Source organism: Dipodomys merriami, unplaced genomic scaffold (genome assembly GCF_024711535.1).
Source record: "Dipodomys merriami isolate MVZ:Mamm:240054 unplaced genomic scaffold, mDipMer1.0.p SCAF_17, whole genome shotgun sequence".
Taxonomy (NCBI): Eukaryota; Metazoa; Chordata; class Mammalia; order Rodentia; family Heteromyidae; genus Dipodomys; species Dipodomys merriami.
Window position 1 is genome coordinate 11,062,334 of NW_027203048.1, and position 21,623 is coordinate 11,083,956.

The window sequence follows — 21,623 nt, forward strand, 5'->3', positions numbered from 1 at the left end:
AGCTGGCCCCAGAGTCTTGGTATAAATGTTGTGAAGGAATTCCATTCACACCACATCAAATCATTCTGTTTAAACCATGGGAATCTAGGATGTGAGTTGTTTGTTGTGATGGTGCTGGTCCTGAGGTTTGAACTCAGGGCCTGGAGTTATTCCTGAGCTTCTTTTGCTCAAGGCTAGCGTGCTCTACCTCTTGAGTCACACCTTACTTCTGGTTTTTTGGTAGTTTATTGGAGACAAGAATCTCATAAACTTCTCTTCCCAGGCTTGCTTTGAATCTTGACACTTGGCTTTTGAGTAGCTAGGAATATAGGCATGAGCCACCAGCACCTGGCCAGGAATCTGTATTTTTTTTAAACCCTCTGGTTAAGCCTTATGCCCAGCCAGTTTCTGTTCTCTCTTAATTCTGAGATTGAGGGATTCATTCTCTGTCCTCAGGGCCTTGGGACCTGGCTGCCATGCAGGGACAGAAAGCCTTCTGCCTCCCCTCCAGCCTCAGGTAAGCCCCGTGACACATACCAGGACCCAGGACTCCTCTACACACACTGATGTACCAGTGAGCATCTCCCAGACTTCCCACATGCTAATGTCACACATAGCCGTGAGCAAGGCCTGCTGCCTGTCTTGGGTGGGCACCTGCTTTGCCCCCGTTCTGGCTTATGGCAGAATCATGACCAACGGGCTTTACGACAGTGAGGGCTGGGAGCTGTTTCCTGCCCTCCTGCTTCAGCCTCCTATAGGGAGGCACAGGGAGAAGAGCCTCGTGACTTTCTCTGTGGGTGGCCCAGCCCTGTGCTGTGGGGAAGCCCAGATGTGCCAGGAAGTCCCTGAAGGAAGCTGGTTATGTGGGCTTGTGGTTCCAGGCACCGTCATTGCTGCCTGTAGTTGGGCCTAGAAGGTTCTTTGGGTTCTCTTCAGAAGAGATGTGTGGGAGAGAAAGGCCCAACATAATCGCCATAGATTCTCAACAGACATCCAAAACAGAAATCCAAAAATCTATAACTTCACAGTTGTCCAGGCCCTATTGCCCAGGCCTGATGCTCCCACGTCTCTGCCATGCACTTCAGCTGCAGATGGCTTCTCATGAGCACTGGCAGTGAAGTGGTGGCTTCCTGTTCTTTCTGCCCTTCTTTTTATTCTCTTCCTGCTTTCCTTCTATTTCTTCCCCATCCTGACACAGGTCCAATATTACTCTGTGGTGGAAAGTGGGGAAACATCTGCTGGTCCTCAAATAAAACTTCAATTCCCATGGTGCCTGGATGCCCAGTCCTGCCTGGCCCAAATGGACATGTAGCTCTTGTGTCGCTTCAAGCATAAGCCCTAGAATCTGACTGCACCTTCCTCCCCACAGACTCAAGCATGTCCACTTGTCTTTCCAGTGCATGCCCTGAGACCTGCAGATATCCAAGTGGTGGCAGCTCTCGGGGATACTCTGACTGTAAGGACCCTTGGCCCCCAGGGGGTTGGGTTTGGCTGGGAGTTCTAGGCCCCTGCCCTCCTAACTCCTCTGAATGACCTGGCCCTTCTGTCTTGGTGTTGTCAGACAAAGACAGTGGCAGTGATTTAATTTTACAATTGCTTTCTCAAGTAGGTGTTCAGGGTGTGTGTGTGTGTGTGTGTGTGTGTGTGTGTGTGTGTGTGTGTGTGTGTGTGTGTGTGTGTGTGTGTGTGTGTGTGTGTGTGTGTGTGTGTGTGTGTGTGTGTGTGTTGGTACTGGGCCTTCAACTCAGGGCCTTGCCCTTTTGCTTGGCATTTTTGCTCAAGGCTAGCACCGTAGTATTTGAACCCAACGTAGTAGCTTTTGGCTAGTTCACTAGAGATAAGTCTCTCCGATTTGTTTGCCCAGGCAAGCTTTGAACCATGATCCTCAGATCTCAGTCTTTACAGCTTTACTGTAAACTCAGACTCCACATCTGTTTCCTCTCCACATCAGTACAGAAAGCCGCTTCCTCCATCTGTGATGGATAAAACTCTGCCACTAAGTTCCTTGCTCAGGGCTGTGTTACCATCCTGTGGCACCACCTTCTGGCAGTGTGCCTGGGGCTTTGTGAACACTTACAGCAGGTTCAGAAGGGAAAGACAAAATAATGAAATTGATGAGAAATCTCTCTACCACTGTAGCTCAGGTCTATGAGGTGCTTCTTCATGTTTGTGAAGAACTGAGAAGCAAAATCCTGGTGTTAATATTGTTGACATTTTCACATTTGTAAAGCCCTGGAGAGTTTTCCAAATAATCTTTACAACTGTGATCAGAGTTGGTCTCCAAGCCTTACCTCACTATGAATAGAGTAAGCCTGTCCTCATTCCCTGGGGAGAACCTCAAGGGGGGGCACCCAGCTGGGATGGAGGGTCCTAGACTGTGAGCTCTGGGGTCTCTGGGTCCTCCTATCACGTTGTTTTCTGCTGTGATGAGGACACTGTGAGGCCTGCTTTGGAGGCCTTGCACATTCACAGCACCCCTTTGTTTCTAACATGCTCACGTTTCTTGAGGATTTTGGTTTGTTTTCAAAGGCCGGCAATGGAATCGGCTCCAAACCAGATGACCTCACCGATGTCACCACACAGTATCGGGGACTGTCCTATAGGTAATGTCAAGCTCTGACCTGCTCCTCCTCCCTCTTCCCAGGTTCCTAGAGACTGGGGGGGGGGGCGGGAGGACTAACACCTACAAATGCACAGATACCAAGGAGCAGGGCTAAGTTAGAAGACATTTCTTGGTGTATGTTCTAAGGGCTTGAACTCAGAATCTTGCACTGTTCTTTAGCTTTTTCTCTCAAGGTTAGTACTCTACCGCTTAAGCCACAAGTCTACTTCTGGCTTTTTGGTGGTTAATTGGAGATAAGAGTCTCACAGACTTCCTTGCCTGGGCTGGCTTTGAACTGTGATCCTCAGATCTCAGTTTCGTAAGTAGCTAGGATTAATTTTGAGAAGGAAAAGCTACATATTTCTTCAAACTGAACATTTGGTGGCTGGCGAGGATATTTTACTGTTGATAATCTTTTTTTTTATTTTTTAAATTATACAGAAAAAGTTCACCAAAGTTATCAAACTACTGGGTCAGCAAATCCAACATGAAATGTACCGGAAAACCACCAAATCCCTGAGCCTTCACCTGCCTGTTTGCATGTATTTGTGCACGTGTTGATGTTCCTACTTCTGTCTTCATGTATTTATTCACGTCATTCTGGGCTCACACCTCTGCCTATGTACACATCTGCACAGAAAACTTCTAAAACCCAATACACTCTTGCAGAAGACATAACTGAAACAAAGTCACTGTCATAGGGCAGCCCTAAGCCACACCCCTATACTGGCTGTGTTAGGAGCTGAGTCGAGTAGGTGAGGGGTATGGGAGGCATACGCTCCATTGGCAAGTGTTTTGTTGTGTTGTATTGTGCCAGTACCAGAGCTTGAACTCAGGACTTGGACACTGTCCCTCTGCTTTTGTTTTTTCCTTTCTTTGTCGTTCATGGGGCTTGAACTCAGGGCCTGGGCGCTATCTCTGAGCTTTTTTGCTCAAGGCTAGTGCTCTACCATTTTGAGCCACAGCTCTACTTTCAGATTTCTAGTGGTTAATTGGAATTAAGAGTCTCAGGGACTTTCCTGCCTAGAGTGGCTTCGAACCATGATCCCCACATCTCAGCCTCTTGAGTAGCTAGGATTACAAGTGTGAGCCATCAGCCTCCTGAGTAGCTAGGATTACAGGTGTGAGCCATTAGCACCAAGCAACAAGTGTTCTTTAAATTTAAAAAAAAAAAAAAAAAGCCCTCAGTGCTACAGACTAGAGAAGAGGGTATGGCCAGCCTGGACTGCAGGGATGGCAAGTTTCACACAGCTAGTAAACAAGTAGAAGGGGTGAGAAAAGACTCCCCAAACACATAAGTAAAAACATCTTAGGGTATTGGGTGATCAGTTGGGTGTGATTATTCTGTTTCTTTCCTAATAAAGTTTCTGTTTATTTATGCTTCAAAGTAACTGGTGAGTAGTTCCGAATTTGCCCGGGAAAACTAGTAGACCAAAGCCAGCCACAAGAGGGCAGAGCACTAATGAGCAGTTGGGGATCTAGAGCAGGTTTGCTACTTCCTTGTTTTTTAAAGTGAACTTACTTGAAGTGTCTCTCCACAGAAAATCAAACAGAGTGGGTGGGCCAGCATTGTGACAGTTCTCTCACCAGGGGTGTAGAGAGTGCCAGAAAGAAATGTTTCCCAGCGGCTGGGAAGGTGGCTCAGTGGTAGAGCGCTTGCCTTGCATGCATGAGGCCCTGGGTTCGATTCCTCAGCACCACATAAGCAAAAAGAAAAAAGCTGGAAGTGGCTCTGTGGCTCAAGTGGTAGAGCACTAGCCTTGAGCTGAAGAGCTGAGGGACAGCGCCCAAGTCCAGAGTTCAGGCCCCACGACCAGACCAAAAAAAAAAAAAGAAAGAAATGTTTCCCAGGGCCAGACAGAGGGGTCTTCATACACCCTATAGCCCTGCCAGGGGTCCCACCCAGACTATCCTTAGCATAAGAACATTCTTCTCTGCCAGAGGACTGAGGTGACCACCTCCAGCTTTTGAGGGAGGGGACCCCTCGTTTCCTCAACCAGATCATGGAACAGACTTCATGGAACAAACCAGAGCCTTGATTATTCACTTCTCTCCCAAAGTTGTATTGAACTTAGGAGAAAAACCAGAGCAAGAAAAGGGAAGCAGGGCTCTTGTTACCATGACCTCACTTTCTAGATGTAAATAAAAGAATACAGCAGACAAACCACACCTCCAAGGGTTAATGGACACTTAGCAGAGGAACTTGAGAAACTAATGTGATTGGCTAGATGGTATAGTTGAACTAGGTAAACTCAGATACAGAGCAATCTTCCAGAAGTTTCTTTCTGCAACCATATTAAAATTCAACCATTGCTCTGTTCTTTCCTATGAATGAATTGTTTGAATGTTTTCATTCTAACCCCAATCACACATGTCTAGTGGCTGCTGTCCCTTTAAGCCCTTTGATCTAAATGTTTCAGATGTCTGCCCCCAAATGCCCCTGTATGAAAGCTGAAAGTTCCAGGTTACGTCTAAGAATTGGACTCAGGATACATTGTACAAACTAGTGTTGCTCAGAGTATGTTACATTGACTATGAACTCCATCTAAGAAGAAAAATCTTTTGTATCTTGGGAGAAAACATGACCCATTATAGCTGACCTCTGGGGAATTTACATGCACATTAGCATATTCAAGTCTCTGAGAAACACTGCATCATAAAAATGTTTACATTTTATGTTTGATCCAATGTTTCCCTTAATCTCAGAGCTCTTTCTTTATTCATAATATCTGTTACTATCCTTTGGCTAAAGCAATTATCTAGCTCTATTAAAACTTCTAGATTAGAGATACAAAGCAATTAGTGACTCTAAATAAGTTAAGAATTCAACTTGGGGCCTCTTCTGTCAAGAAAACAGAGTAGAAAGAGTGGACTGCACAGTCAGGGGAGACGGGACCCAGGAGTCTTGGAGGATGGGAGGCTGGGGAAGGACCAACAGAGGAGGATTGGCTATGAATCTTTCTGAGGCCCTTTGGCCCATGAGACCACGTACCAGCAGATGGGTCCAGTTTCCACTAGCTTGCCTTTTCTTCCATTCAGTAAACCAAAATAAAATTTACTTTAAAAATAAAAAAGCCTTTCCATTTGCTCTGCTTTTGTTTTATGCAAATACTGGGGCTTGACCTCAGGGTCTCATACTCTCACTTAGATTTTTCACTTAAGGCTATCACTTTACCACTGACCCACAGCTCCACTTATGGCCTTTTGATGGTTAATTGGAGATAAGAGTCTCCTAGACTTTTCTTTTCTTTTTTTGGGGGGGGGGATCCGGTCGTGGGGTCTGAACTCTGGGCCTGGGCACTGTTCCTCAGCTCTTCAGCTCAAGGCTAGCGCTCTACCACTTGAGCCACAGTGCTACTTCCAGCTTTTTTCTGCATATGTGGTGCTGAGGAATCGAACCCAGGGCCTCATGCATGCAAGGCAAGCACTCTACTACTGAGCTAACTTCCCAGCCTCTCCTAGACTTTTCTGATCAGGCTGGCTTTGAGACAGGATCCTCAGGTCTCAGCCTCCTGAATAGCTAATGTTACAAATGTGAGCCACCAGTCCCAGCTTTTTTTCTCTTTTTTCCTTCTTCCTTTTAATTTTTTTTTAATTACGGGTTCCATCTCACATTACTGAATCCCTTTCAACAAGTCTTACTCAACATCTACTCCACTTTTCTATACACTGTGGTGACAACAGATGTACAAAGCCCAGCCATTTATGTGACACATAAATGACAATCATTGAGCAATTAGCATAGACCAGCTGTTTGGTGTCAATTTCCTTCCATATTTTCATAGTTTTGGTCAAAATGGTGAATAAATAGTTTTGCTTATCTATATTTATCTGTATAATCATTTTCTTTTTCTTCCCAGACATTTCTCTGTAAAATGACATCAAAGAAGGACTTTCTTGGGGAGTGTGGGGGTGGAGGGAGTGGAGAGGGGAAGGGATGGAAAGGGGAAACAAAGGAGGTTGCAACAATGCTTGATAAGAAATGTACTCACTATCTTGCCCATGTAATTGTAACCCCTCTGTATGTTATTTTCATAATAATAATATAAATTTTTTAAAAAAGAGAGACTTTCCCATCTGTTAGCTTTGGTCAGATGCCATCTAGATGTATTTGTTTGTTTCTTTGTTGGTGCTGGGATTTGAACTCAGGGCCTCCTGCTTGTAATGCAGGTTCTCTACCACTTGCACCAACCCTTGTTTTTACCACTACTTGTTTTTAAAACTGCTTGTTTTTTATCACCAAGACATCTTTTAAAAAGAAGTTACAGTAGAATGTACTTGTTGTGTATATGTATTTATCGATATTTCCATGTTTATAAATTTATTGAATGGGGAAAGAAGATAGAATTAGAAGGCCTTTGTTGGAGGTGCTATATGGGTTTATCATTTCCTTTCAAATATAAAATATCCCATTCAGTGCTGTTGGTCCAAAGAAAGAAGGATCAGGAAGCATCTAAAGTAGAAGCTTTGTAGAGAGTTGGGAAAGAATCAAAATTACAGATGCGCCATCATTGGTCAGCTTAGAGGCAGATAGCTAATGGGTAATGGAAGAGATCTGGGCAAGGTGGAAAGCAGGCCTTCTTCTATTCCCTTTGCTCTGCCTGGACTGCTCTCTGAGCCTGTGGCTTAAGCCCTTAACCAGACTGGTATGGTTGACGCTGTGCCAAGCATTCCTCAAATGAAGAGCAACGATCACTCGTGGTCCATCCTTCCGAAGTCTCTTCTGATGTATGGATGCTAAAGGTTGGGACTGAGGAAAGGGGCTTGTGCATGCACACAGAATGACAGCAAACATATAAACAGCAAGTTTTGTTAAAACCATCTTTTCCTTGTGGAAGGAAATTAAACCTTGGAGTGCATCTTAAGGTTAAATGAGATGAGATCCGCTGGGGCTGATTAGAAGGCAGCGAGTGGCCCATTCTTTGAACTCTCTGATGGAATTCAAACAGCAGACAGCAGCTTATCTGTCTTTTGAAGGTTTCCAGCTCCAGCTGGATTTTAGTTAACTTTAGGAACTTAACTAACCTCCCTGCATCTCAGTGTTCCATTTTGTCAAATGGAGATAGTCCCATCTACCTCATTTGTTATTGGAACATGAGGGAAGTGATACCGTGTTTCTCACACACACACACACACACACACACACACACACACATGCACTATCATACACTATGTATTGTCAGCTCAGTGCTCTCCCTCCTGATTTGGCAAAAAAGAAAAAAGAAAAAGAAAAGAAAAGAAAAGAAACAGCCCTGTGACCTTTAAATCCTAGATGTAAAAACAATCCATTGGTGAATTTAGAATTTTCTCCAGATCTTTCTAATACTCTAGAGTAGATTCTCTCTTTGGTGACACTTGTGTATTAACTCAGTGTCTCCTCCCTCTGCTTGCTCACTCCCTACAGTTCAGGTGGAGATGGCTCCCTGGAGAATGTGACTACCTTACCTAGTAAGTGACCACCAGAGATTTGAATGTGTCCACTTGGCCCATCTGACTCCCTGACCTCTCAGTTAAGAAAGGGACAAGTAACATCTCCTTCTGGGCCATTGTTGAAGTGGGAGAAGAGGCCCAGGATAGGCAGCCAAGGGGAAGGCTGAACACCAGAGACCTAGACCTTTCTGGCCCTCACTCTGCTTGGGAGGTCAGCCAGGGCAAGTTATCCAAGATCCTAAGCCTTGGCTTTTCCAACTGGCCCAGGGAATGGGGAAACAAGTTAGACAGGGACCCTTCGCAGCACTATATGTTGTATAAAATACTTTAAGTGACAAGTCTCTTGCTGCCTTAGCCCATGCATCATCAAGTTTCAACTCAGGTCCCAGCTGATGTTGGCACTGCCTCCCTGGCTCTCCCCAGAAAGCAGAAGATGATGGCACAGCCCATGGGGACACTGGACCTCATAAAACTGGAGGAGAGGTGCTGACCTTCCATCCTGACTCTCTGTGCCCTTTCTACTCCTTGTCTTTCAGATATCCTACGCGAGTTTAACAGAAACCTCATAGGCTATGCAGTGGGCACTGGAGATGCTGATGCTGATAATGCATTCTTCAACCAGGCTGTTCCCGGGGCAAAGGCTGAGTATGGCGCGTGGGGTCTGTGGAGTGGAACTGGAAATGTACAGTCCCTTCGAGATTGCAATGTCGACCTCCCTGTGCAGAGGGGTGCTGTATCTGTCTGCAGCAATGGTTTCAAAGGCTGGGGACCCTCTATCCTGCTGCGCTGTGATTGAAGCCATAGCAGGAAGTCAGCGGGGTGGTGGTCTTGGGAAAAAGTGCCACTCCTATGGCAGTCACTAAGCAACAAACCAGCCTTTTACACACAGCATTTTCTAAGAATTGGGAGAATTGACCAAATCATCTAACTTTTAAACACCCTAGCCTACTGGTGCTACCAAGATGCACTCTCTCCAAAGCCTCAAAAATGACAGTTCTCATCTAAAGATCAGAAAAGCCCCTCCAGATGAATGGGCAAACAGAATCCCATCCTTAAGGGCCTCAAACAATAATTTTCATCCTCTCCTGGGGCTAGCAAGAAATGGAGTAGAAGTGCTAGAAGCTGCCAAAGCAAAAGTGCCCAGCCTCCTAGGGCTCCAAAGGAGGCCTCAACCTTGTTTCTCAAGCCCCAGAAACCTGGAGCTCCTGCTCCATACAGCTCTCGGCTCAGCTTCTGCTGTGTGTCTTCTCTTGCTCAGGCCCACACACTCTGGTCTGTGGCTGCTACACCCAGACCTGCTCACCCTGAAGATCATCATGCTGTAGATCTATCACTCTTCAGGCCTGCAGGGGGCTTGAGCAAGTGGGGAGGGAGCTCAGATGCCTGAGCTTGCTTCCTCCCATACAGTATAAACCAAGACAGGTACATGATATACCTTGTACATTTGCTCTACACCTCTTTCTGAAAGAAGCATTTAGAGGAGTTCACAAAAGTAACAAATAACATGTATATCTATTTAGTGGTTATATATGTGTGTGTTTATGTATATGTGTATATTTCTATGTGTAAAATTACAGACATTGTAGGAAACAAAGATGAAGCAATTATGTCAATGTGCTTAAGCTGAAACTTTCATAGGTCTAATTACATGACCAAGACCAGTCTTTCAAAAGAAATAGATGACACAGGAAGGTGGCACAAACCTATTATCTTATCACTCCAGAGACTGACACATGAGGATTGAGATTCGAGAGTTGGCCTGATCTATATAAGACCATATCTCAAAAAATTAAAAACAGATAACTCCCCTCAAAAAAGAAAATTACAAATGGTTTCTTAGCATAGAATCCTAAAAGATAATTTGCCCTAAAAAGAAATCATGAGCAGCGAACATAATTGGCAAGACCCTGGCTGCAACTTTTAGGCCAAGCCCATAATTGTGGGGTTTTTTTTGTACAATTATTTGTTGTAATAATTCTCCAGAAGAGATGAGTAGTGAATCAGATCTCTGCAGCGCAGGTAATGGGAATGATATCACAGAAGACTTTTGTTTAGACCCTTCAGGAGGAAAACCACAGGAGCTGTCCCTTAACCAAACTGAGACTGATTTTCTCTTTCTCAGGGAACTCGTGAGGCAAGTCCAGAGTCTGGTACAGAGGATTAAAGATGACCATGTGAGTTGGAGTTACAGTCATTCATGAACACTCCTTTTCTTATCCACTAACAGCATCCCCAAATGGAATGGTATGCCATAAAAAGCAGTAACTCTTCTGTCATTGGAGGCATCCAAGCAAAGAGAGGACAATCTCCTAAGGCTTCTGGGAAACCTCATATCCACAGGGAGGGGTTGTTGCTGGTCATATGACCTCCAAAGTCCCTGGTGAAGGTCTATAAATAAACTAAGATTCTGTCATCCTTGAAATTCTGATTCAGTCAAATGGACAAGGAAGTTGTAAAGGGCTGATGGGATTTCCTAGAGTTGTGATGTTGCTCTTTGTTGGAAATCCTCCAGTATTTTCCTCTCCCCATACAGAGAGTCAATTTCCGTGAAGACTGGAAGGTCATCACGGTGATGATTGGAGCCAGTGACTTGTGTGACCACTGCACAGACTCGGTAATGAGGACGTGGTTCAGGTCTTCTGCTTGCTCCTGATTCTGTCCAGTAAGCCTTGGAGATTCTCGCTAAGAGAAGTTCCAACAACGAACCCAGGAGCCTGCAGCCACACCTTTGTTGGCATACACAGACACACAATACATATGCACATACACGCACACACCTCTCACCCCACCACCCCTGGTTTCCTGGCCCCATCTTCATGTCCAAGGTAGTGGGGAAGCAGGTGGCAGATGTGTGATACTTCTATTTCTCTCTCAAAACTCTTAAGAGCTCAAAAAGAGAAGGTGCCAGACTGTTAGGAGAAGATTCCCCAGCTCCCAAGCTAAAGCTTGGATAGAAGGTTCCAGTCTTCTAGCTGGCTGTTCTTCAACAACAGCAAGTAGTCAAGCTGTTCAGCTCACATTCCCAGTTGGAGTCCTGAGAGAGAACAAGTCTTTGGGGCTGAGCCAGAAGGGAAGCCCAAACTTCCCCTCCACCCTCTCACCCAAAGCACCAACTCCTTTTCCTCCCTAATTCTCTTTCCAGAATCTGTATTCTGCAGCCAACTTTTTTGATCATCTCCGCAATGCCCTGGACATTCTGCATACAGAGGTGGGTGAGGCTCCTACAAACTATGGTAGCAAAGGTGGGTGCAGAAAAGCAAAAGTGGGTGGGGCAAAGGTGGCCTTCAAGGAGAGAGCTAAGGTCATCATGAGCTCTTGCCCAGAGGCTGAGGTCTAATGCCAAGAAAGCTTCATTTCATTTGAATCACCCAGAGGGTCTCAGGCTTGAAGCAAGAAGCACTACATCCCTCACGCCTACCTAGAACATTCATTCCTTGGAGGCAGAATAATGGTGGCAAGCTGGACACTGCATTCTGTGCCACAGTGCGTGCCAAGAGTCAGATTCTGTCTGGTTCTGCACCTAGCCTCACATCCCCTTTCCCCATCACCAACCCCTGGCAAGGACAAACAGCCCAGGAAGGAACATTCTGATCACTAGATGCTCTGTTGAGTAGCTAAGTCCCCAAGCCAGCTTAGCAGAGGTAGTTCAGGTTGGGCTGGTAGGAGAAGATTGGATCAGATCAGATCAATGGGATGACGAACAGGTCATCTGTCTCATCAGATCGTAAACTAACGTGTTTGCCAAGAGGAGGCTGAACAGAGCAGAACTCTTAGTGTTTATTACCCAACTCCTGTTCACCCGGCAGCCCCCATGGAAAGAGGCCCCAGAGTCCCTCTCTCACCTACAGCTTTGCCCTTAGGTGCCCAGAGCCCTGGTCAACCTCGTGGACTTCATGGACCCCATTGTCATGCGGCAGGTGTTCCTGGGGAACCCAGACCAGTGCCCAGTGAGGCAGGCCAGGTAGGCAGGTGCTGATTGCCCTGGGCTGCAGACACCCTCCCCCCGGCCTGGCCCTCATGCAGCAGTGAATCCACAGGGTCTCCTGTCTATAAATGAGGGCCTATGTAAAATCACCCCCTTCTGGGAGGAAGTAGGGGCCTTGACCTTGCTTCCATTTTCCCAATTGCAAGGTGCCAGGTGCCAGACAGGAAGTTCTGTGATATCAAGAGCCAGTGGGGCTGACACTTGAAAGACAGAGTAGCTCAGATTGTAAAGGGGCAACGTGAAAGAGGTAGGTATAGGTGTAACAAAAAGCAAGGGCAGAAACTCATGAGCCGGGTACCTATGAGGAAGAAGAGAACTGGGAGGAACAGGAGGGAACTTCACATTGGGCTATTTGCTGCTTAAAGTGAGTGGTAGGTATGTAGGTATACAGATGTGTGGATACGTAGTATGTAATATGTACATATGTGGGTATATTAGTAAGTGTGTGGCTGTCTGCATGTATAGGTGTGTGGCTGTGTAAGTGTTTAGGTGTATAAGTATATGTAGGTATGTTGTATATAGGTGTGAGGTTGTATAGGTGTACAGCATGTAGGTGTGTAGGCATGTAGCTGTTTGTCTCTATGTACATACATCTTTAGACTGCACAAATCTCACAGCACTCACTGTATGCTGGCTACTCTTCCAGTACTGTAGAAGTACAGTCCCTGGTTTGGGACTTTTCAACTTTGTGGTGGTAACAAAAGCCATGCACACACATTCAGGAGAAACCATCCTTGAAGTGCTGGATTTGATCTTTTTCTGAGCTGATGATGGGTAGTATCACACTCTCATATAATCTAGCATGGCCTCAGCAAGCCAGCACCTAGACAACCCTACAGTCACAAGGAGAAAATGACAATAGTAGATAATGTAGCTATTATAGTGTTTGGTCAGATATAATTTAGTAAATTATTTTCATCTTACAATATTTTCAACCTGCTATGGGCTTATCAGAATGCAATCTTGTTGTAAGCCTCTGAGTATCTATGACTTTTCTTTTAAGATAAGTACATGTAGAAGTGAATGAACAATATATAATGCAATGGAACAGTGTAGCCCTGAAGATGGTATGAGCGTCAGAGGCCTCCATGCCCCTGCTCCAACCCAAAAGACCTAATTAATTAATTTGTTTGTTTGTTTGTTTGTTTTTGGTGCCCGTCCTGGGGCTTGAACCGGGGGCCTGGGTGCTGTCCCTGAGCTTTCTTTTGATCCAAGGCTAGCACTGTACCCTTTGAGCCACAGATACACTTACCACTCCCTGGTGGTATATTGGAGATAAAGGCCTCACAGACTTTTCTACCCAGACTACTTTCAAGCCAGAATCTTTAGATCTCAGCCTCCTGAGGGAATTTCTTCTAGTTCTTAAGTAAACCTTGTGTTTTTATTGCTCAGACTCATTCACTCAGCATTGACATGTTGAAGGCCCAGTGCCTACATTTCCATACCAGAGCCTGTGAAGGTGGCCTCATTCAAACCCCAGCTTCCCTTAGAGTACTTTGTCTAGTACTCAGACAAGTACCCTGAAGGGACACAAGCTCTGAAAGCAGAGCTTGAGTAAATCACTGCATCTACGTAGGCCTCGGGCAGCTAAAAGCAGCCCCTGAACCGAGTTTCCAAGCTGGGTCCTCCTATTCCCCACCCTCCTTTATGCAGCCTTTTATGCAACTGTGTTCTGAGCCTACGGGACAACTCCCAAGAGCTGGGCAGGTTGGAAGCCTTCACGCGAGCCTATAAGGTGAGTTCTAAAACTTTTATTCCTTATGAGATTTCCAGTCCAGAGATCACAAACCACTTAACCCCAACATTAACTGAGATCCCTCCCCGCCTCCCCCATCCCCGTATCTCCACATTCTCCTGAATGGGATTTGCCATTATGTGAGATGGTGTTACAGGAAAGACTGAACCAGCTCCCCTGTCCAGGTGTTTGGAAAAAGAGATGCTGTTTGCCATGCCCTTTCTTTCTGTCTCTGTGCTGAGGCCCCCCACCCCATGTGCTCACCTCCCCAGGACAGCATGCGTGAGCTGATCGAGTCAGGCCGCTATGACACTCGGGAGGACTTCTCCGTGGTGCTGCAGCCCTTCTTCCTCAACATCCAGCTTCCCACCCTGGAGGTACACTTCCGGCCCCCATCGTGGGCTGTAGCGGGAGTAGGACCCTAAGAGTGCCGAGACAGGCCAGGCAGAGATGCCAAGGGCTTCCATGCGTGTGTGAATAAAACAGGAACGTCTCCAGCTGCTGCTCTGGCAGCATGAGTGTCCTTGAACACCTGCCTGACATTCCCAGAGCCGGCCCAATAGGAGAGATCTGGAGGCACCTCAATGGATTGAGCATCTACTATGTGCCAGGCACTATAGACACAGTCACCACCACTGCCTTTGGAGGTATTAGGGATAGAGAGGCAAGGCTATTCAACGCCACATTAGTAACTTTCTGCAATACACCTGTTGTCTCTCACATGCAAGCCTGCAGTAATAATGGAGGGTTCTGGCTGGGCATGGTGGTTCATACCTCAGGAAGCTGAGGAAGGATGATTTTAAGTTCAAGAGTAGCTTGGACTACCTAAGACCCTGTCTTAAAAAAAAAAAAAAAGGTGGGTTCTAGCAATGCTGTGCCTGGCACTTCCAGTCAGCTCAGTAAAGACCAGGAAAGGCCTCCCCCGCCCTGCCCCCAGGGCCTCACCTACCTGGAAGGAAAAGCATTAAGCATCCCAAGTTCTTCAAGAGAAAAGAGCTGGGCCAGGCAGCATGCTGCCCTGGTGTCCATTCTGCACAGGCCTGCCTGTCCATTTTCCCCAAGATCGCCAGAACTACCGGGCAAAGGCTGAGAAGTAAGGCTGGTCAGGACACGCTCAGGGCCTAACAGCTTTCCCTCATCCACAGTGTGGGCTAGGATATTATATGCAGCTAAAAAATGTGATACCTTCGATGATGATGATGATGACGATTATTATTATTATTATTAAATAAGGAGAATTGTGAGCCAGAAAAGTGATAGGGGCTCGAGGTCACCCAAAGCTATTCATTGTGTAGGATTTGCTCTCCCTCTTAAGGTAACCAGACTTTGTAGAACCAATGACCTTGGGAAATGAATATGTCATATGCCGGGGTCAGACTAATGACCTGTGGCTCCTCTAACCCCATGGGATCTTGGAGAAATACATTTGTCTCTTTCAGGATGGACGTCCAGATATATCCTTCTTCGCCCCAGACTGCATCCACCCAAACCAGAAATTCCACTCTCAGCTCTCCAGAGCCCTTTGGGCCAATATGGTAAGAGATAGGAACACCTTCAGGGTTCTAGTCTAGACCACAGCACCAGTCCCTATTCAACAGAAGTAGAATGGAACATAGGGAGTTCTTAGTCTCAGTTTGCCCACATGCAACCACTCACTGTCTGTGCTTGGAACTGTGGCGAGGGGTGTTCACCTGTGTCTCTCTTTTCCCTGCTCAGCTTGAGCCACTGGGGAGGAAGACAGACACCTTGGACCTGACAGCAGACATACCCCTGGCCTGCCCCACTCAGGTAGTAAGAGAAGACCTGCTTCACCTCTCCAGAACCCAGAGCTTTTCCCTTCCCCTCCCTGCTCTGCTTCTTCAGCATCCATCCCACCCCTGGGCTGGGGGCCAGTCTGGGACAGAGGCATGGCAGCTAGACTTTGAAGGCTGGAAGGAAGATGCATAGAACAGCACAGATGAAGTAGCGCCTTTGAATAGGGTGCATGCAGTTAAGAAGGGCTGCAGAAGCCCGAAGGACAAGAAGGCTTATTTTGTTTCAGTGACAATGTGATTGGGGCAGATGGATATGTCTAGTGATTTCTAGACTCAGGAGTAGTGGTCAGAGAGCAGAGAATATGAACTGGGGCACTTCTAGTGAAGAGAGAGTCTGGAGGGAGCAGCAAAGAGGACAGCTGAGCTGTTGGAGGAAGAGCAGGACCAGCCTGTGATCAGGTCTCCTTTTAAGGAGGAATATGTAAGTGGTTGTTAAACTTGACTTGGGCTTAGGATGGGGAGTGTGGGGGGAGGAGGCAGGTTGACGTTCTCATTCCCTTTTCTCAGTCCTGTCTTATGGCTTTTTAACCAAATAAGGCTAAGGCCCAAGAGCCCTCAGTGGCAATAAAAGCAGAGGGGCTGATCTAATAGAGGAGGCTAGGTTTTCTGCTTGAATCTGCCTGTATCAATCTCTGCCACCCTCCTAGCTGAGCAGATTGGAGCACGTAGCTCCCGTGTGTGACTGTAGGGGATCCTGGGAAAGGGATTCTGCCAGACCCATGCTCCCTGAGTGCTGCTCTCCTAGCCCCAGCCTTGTACCCTGACTCAGTCTAATGTACCCTGAGCAAGCATGGCAAGAAGAAGGGATCAGAAACTATGACAGTATAACCGAGGTTTCACTTGCTTAATCTGGCACCTGGAGTAAAGGAGAGAATTAATGTCGGGTGCTGGTGGCTCTCATCTGTAAACCTAACTACTCAGGAGGCTAAGATCTGGGGATCTTGGTGCAAAGTTAGCACCAGCAGAAAAGTCCATGCGAATCATCTCTAATTAACCAGCCAAAAGCTGGAAGTGGAACTGTGGCCCAAGTGGAACAAGTCCAGTCTTGAGCAGAAAGGACAAGCAAGAATGTGAGGTCCCGAGTTCAAGCCTCAGTACTAGCACGGCTGTGTATGTGGGGGAGGGTCAAATCATACAAAAACCAGTGCCAGTCCCAGTGATCAGAGGCTGGCCAGAGGCTGGGGTGAGGGTCCTGTGTGCCAAGGGTGTACCCTTTCATTGCCAGAGACCAGGGCAAGTTGGATAGGGTCACGTGAGGTCTCAAAGCAATGGCTGTAAACATCTAGTGAGGAGTTCAACAATTTTTTAACAATGCATATAGCTACATTGAATATCAGTCATAAAAGCGACTCTACACTGTCAACTCCTCTTCCGTTAAGTAGTAAAAAGTAAAATTCCCACCAAGCAACCATCACTTACTCTTTCTCCCAACAAATACATCTTAAGTGCCAAATTGGAGCCTAGATAGCCCTGGATCAGGGAAATCCCTGTCACCAGGAAGCTCAGGGCAACTGTCACTGTCTACTGAAGACCGGGCAGGGAACCCTGATGAGTGATGTTCTATCCGGTTCTATCCAGCTGAGCCACAGTGGGCTCGGCTCCACCTTTCTGAACAGAGCCCAGTGGAATCATTGGTGAGTGAAGAAGAGAAACCCAGCCTCCTCTTAGAGCCAGTAGAAGCTCAGCCCAAGAGAGGCTGTTGCTAAGCAACCTGAGAGCCCATTCCCAAAGGGTCCATCTGTTGGCCCCATGGCACGGTGCCTCAGGTGCCATCTGCTCCCCTGCCATGTGCCTGGGAGCCATGCAAAAGTCCACCAGCCTCTCTGTGGGAGCTGATAGGGGCCAGGCGGCTCATATTTTTGTCCTGGCTGCGTCTAAACATAGAAGCAACAGGCAGAACGCTGGGGGAGGAGGCAGCAAGATGGATTGAGCTCTAGCCTCCTCCCACTTCCTCCCCCAGTGGCAGCCCAACTGCTAGCACTTTCCACCACTTGCCAGGTAGGGCGACAACGGGGGAGGGCTACTCATCGCTTTCTCTTGTATTTTCAACTTGCGGGAATTATTTTACAGCCAACTCTGGATTCGCTCCATAGACTGTAACTATCTTTCCCTCTCGGCCTGAAGGAGCCCTCTGTCCACTGCTTCCCTAACCCCGGGTCAGGCTTGGCTGCCCATCAGGAAGATTAGGTTGGCCCTTTGCCAGCCTTTATTCTTCTCAGCCTCACTTGTCAGACTGAAACCAGCTCCTTCTTGGAATTTCTCCCTCTCAGAGCTTGTGCAGGCAAAACCGCCTTCATTTTTTCTGGTTGTGTTCCTCTCTTTCAGGGACTCTCATGTCTTCTAACGCTGAAGATTCAGACCTCCAGTTTCTCTGTCTCAGTCCTATTCTCATTTCTCTCCTCACACTAAGTATGGTTCCTCCAGTGCTAGGATTTCTTGCTGAAATGTCATTGAGTTGAATTCCTTCGTTTCTCAATCCAGATAGGATCTTGCGAGTTTTTTTTTTTTTCTTGATGTTTTGTTTGGGTTTTGGTTTTGTGCCAGTTCCCGGGCTTGAACTGAGAGCCTGGGCACTGTCCCTAAGCTTCTCTTGCTCAAGGCTGGCACTCTACCACTAGAGCCACAATGCCACTTCCAGCTTGAATAGTTGGTTGGAGATAAGAGTTTCACAGCTTTTCCTGCCCAGGCTGGCTTTGAACTACAATCCTCAGATCTCAACCTCCTGAGTAGCTAGGATTACAGGTGTAAGCCATCAGCACCCAGCTGGGGCTCTTGCATTTTTGCAAGACCACGATCCTCCTGTGTAGATCTCCCACTTGTCTGGGATTCCAGATATGTGCCACCAAGCTCAATTTATTGAGCTCAATTTATTGATTGAATTGGAGTTTTACTAACTATTTTTGCCCAGGCTGACCTCAAACCATGAAGCTCTTAATCTCTGTCTCTTGAGTAGCTAGAATTACTGACCTGGGCACCCAGAGTCCTTCTTTATCCCGTCTTTTATCATGAAGATAAGCAAACTTTTTTTAATTTCCTTAAGCTCATGGTTTAGTGGTTTTCTATTTGGAATTACATAATGGGGGGGGGGTACTACTCTACTTAACACCCTACATAGTGAGATCTTTCCGAATACCCTTCTCCCCACATCCACAGCCTCTTGTATGGCTTGCACTCTCCTTACTGTGTGCAAAGTTATCTCATCATGAAGTAGGACTAGATGGCCTTGGGATTTCAGTGGGCTGTGACATCCTTACAGCCTCATGTGCTACCGAGATTCTTCTCCATGCCCCCTCCTTCTCAAGGCATCTCTGCTTCCATCTTTTGCTGCTCTTCAAACCCCCCAGGGCTACTCAACCATAGGCGTACCATCAGCATACATAAAGAGCCAGCATATTGGGAAAAGAATGGGATGTGATGGCATGAGATAGAACATTCAAGAAAGCATTTCATACAGTGCTAGTGTGCTCTCCTCCCTCCTCCCACCCCCCACAGTGGGCCCTCAGCCATTTCTGATAGACATGACCACTGACCCTTACCTGGTGAAGGTGTTTCTCCTTGGAACGCAGCCCTCTTGCAGTTGATGACTTCTCTGGCTGGATCCAAGCAGCATAGCACAGAAGAAAAGCACTTCTCCTTTTCTATGGAACTTCATATCTAGTAATGCAGCCAGGATAGGTGTGGCCTGCTCCCCCAGCCCCCTCAGTCAGCTGCCAGCCTCCAGCAAGTGGTCATCTGGCTTCTGTCTGTCTCTGTGCAGCTGCAACTAGACAACTGTCTGTGTTGTGTACAGTGGGCTTTGTCCAGCCCTAGAGAGCTAGGCAGACTCCCTGGAGGCCCTCTCCTGTGGAGTCTGCTCCACTCCAGGTCTTCAATGCACCTGCCTCCTGTGTAACCACGCAGTCAATGGTCAATGCCCTGGGCACCCAGCTCACCTATCTACCACTGCCCTGGACCTGTTCTTGCGGTTTCTGTCTTGGCCTCATTCTCTCAACCACATTCCACTATCAACTCGACCACTCACTCTTTCAAGGCTATCTCTCCTACCCCAGTTTATTTTCAACTCCCTTTGGAGCCTGTGATCAAACCGATAAGACCAAATAGGCTCTGTGGTTCAACGTTTCAACTCTCCCAGAAAGACAGGGATTGTCTTTGTCTTCCTGTGTTGGCCGCTTTGGGACTAGCTCTACCCTTGGACCCAAAGCCTAGCCAGGGCTTCTCTGTGGAGAAACAATCATAATTAATAATGTCTTCTCTCAACCTCTATCTTGTCTTGGAGCAGTCCCTCCGCAATTATTGTGCTTACAGACCTTATTTGATGAGCTGCTGCTGCCTCCCTGAATGTGAGCTTCCTTGTGTCCACGCTCATCCTGGCCCCTAGAGCATAGTTCTGAACACAGGAGCTGTTTCCCAGGTGTGGCCAGTCATTTAGAAGTGCTCCCAAGCTACCTTCCTCTGGCATGACTCTTGCGGGGATGCTGAACAACACTGGCAGGAGGCAGGCTTATTAGTCGTGCAGATATGCCAGCACAGGCATGCCTTGCACTGGTTCTACCATCTGGTCACACTTCCTGCCCTTGACCCTGAGTGGCCTCCTTGTAAATCTATCCTCTAGCCCACAGTCAGATGGAGATGCTGACAGCTCTGGTATCCCTAGAGAGACAAGAGCCATTTGGAGGGGGACAGGTACTGATAGATTTCTGCATGTAGACATTGTCCTCCAAAGTGACCTTTTTTGTCTGGCCCAGAGGATCTATTGTTGTCCTGACTTCAATGTGATGAATAGAACTAGGCAAGAGGCCTATCCGGTCAGCACTAATATCAGCTCTACACTCACTGTTTGCTCTCTAGATTTCCAGAGTTCCCTTTCCCATCCTAGGCCTCACCAGTAAAACAGGGACATTTGGGGATTGCAAAATGAGATGTCTACAAGGCTAGGGAGGATCGTGATTATGTGCATGGAGTCAGATATGAGACCAGGGGAAGTATTGTTGCCAGTACTGACAAAAAGCACACCCCTTCTGAGACTATTTAGATCTGCCTCCTCTTCTTCCTCCTCTTCTGTCTCCATCTCTTCCTCTTCCTGTTCCATTTCTTCCTTCTCCTCTTCTTTCTCCATCTTCTCCTCTTCTTTTTCCTCCTTATTTCTATCACTGTCATCTCTTCCTCTTCTTCCTTTTCTCTTCTGTCTTCTTTTCCATCTCCATCTCCTCTTCTTTCTCTTCCTCTTTATCTCCATCATCTCCATTTCCTCCTCCTCCTCCTCCTCATCTACCTTCTCCTCCTCCTTCTCCTGCTCTTTCTCCTTCTCCTCCTCCCCTTCCATCTATGAACCAAAATAGATAAACATCTTCTGGCTGAGTTTATTGATGGGTAGTCAGTTTTCAACACTTGGAACTGGTCTCTAAAAACTTATTTTCCAGCCTCAGGATTCCCTTTCTTATTTTATTTCTGAATTTTCCAAACATGGCCTTTCTGCTCCACACACATTGTCTGTGAGTGTCCCTAGTCCCAGGACCACTTGGATGCTTTTTCTCACTCCAGATCTTATCTGCTCTTGCTTCATTCATTTCTACATTTCCTCATCAGCTTGCTTTCCCCATTTCTCCTTTGTCCACTTCCTTCTTCCTTCTTTGATGAACTCGTCACCTGTGACGTGGAGTCTTGACTATGCCTGCGTGAAAACTGATTATGAAAGAGTAAATAGGAATGAGAACTATGTTTTACAACGAAGAAAAACTGTCTGACAATATAGGGAGCCAACCTACAGGGGACAACATGTGGTACAAAGGAGACAACTGTATATAATTATCAACTGTATGTTGATAATTATACCACTTACTAGAAATCAAGGAGGGAAATGTTGAATTGTGAATCCTTTGCCAGATCAATTACAACAGAAAGAAAAGGGGTAAGTCTGAGGATCAGGAAGATGCTCAGTTGCTAGGGTGAGAGGAAAGAATGGAACCCAGACTGGAGCATGTGTGGAACTTGCTTGGAGCCTTTTATTGTACATTCCTCACTAAAGCTGTTACATAAAACCTTCCAGGGAATGAATGGAATTATGTTTGTACAGTAGTT

The 21,623-nt window shown here is 46.7% G+C and overlaps 1 protein-coding gene and 1 long non-coding RNA gene across 2 annotated transcripts in view; one reads left to right on the forward strand and one right to left on the reverse strand.

Annotated features, from left to right (window-relative positions):
• The window catches only part of LOC138829160 (uncharacterized), a 47,681-nt gene extending 28,303 nt beyond the window's left edge, over positions 1-19,378 (reverse strand). The window contains exon 1 of the long non-coding RNA XR_011372497.1: positions 19,082-19,378. This is a non-coding gene — a long non-coding RNA (uncharacterized lncRNA). The remainder of the gene's footprint in view (positions 1-19,081) is intronic.
• Plb1 (phospholipase B1) overlaps positions 1-21,623 on the forward strand; it is an 89,545-nt gene that overhangs the window by 38,010 nt on the left and 29,912 nt on the right. The window contains exons 18-30 of the mRNA XM_070025290.1: positions 436-496; positions 1,377-1,435; positions 2,509-2,582; positions 7,986-8,029; positions 8,548-8,656; positions 10,134-10,185; positions 10,545-10,625; positions 11,154-11,219; positions 11,872-11,972; positions 13,650-13,731; positions 14,004-14,108; positions 15,171-15,266; positions 15,448-15,519. Coding sequence (XP_069881391.1) covers positions 436-496; positions 1,377-1,435; positions 2,509-2,582; positions 7,986-8,029; positions 8,548-8,656; positions 10,134-10,185; positions 10,545-10,625; positions 11,154-11,219; positions 11,872-11,972; positions 13,650-13,731; positions 14,004-14,108; positions 15,171-15,266; positions 15,448-15,519 — 1,002 coding nt within the window. The remainder of the gene's footprint in view (positions 1-435; positions 497-1,376; positions 1,436-2,508; positions 2,583-7,985; positions 8,030-8,547; positions 8,657-10,133; positions 10,186-10,544; positions 10,626-11,153; positions 11,220-11,871; positions 11,973-13,649; positions 13,732-14,003; positions 14,109-15,170; positions 15,267-15,447; positions 15,520-21,623) is intronic.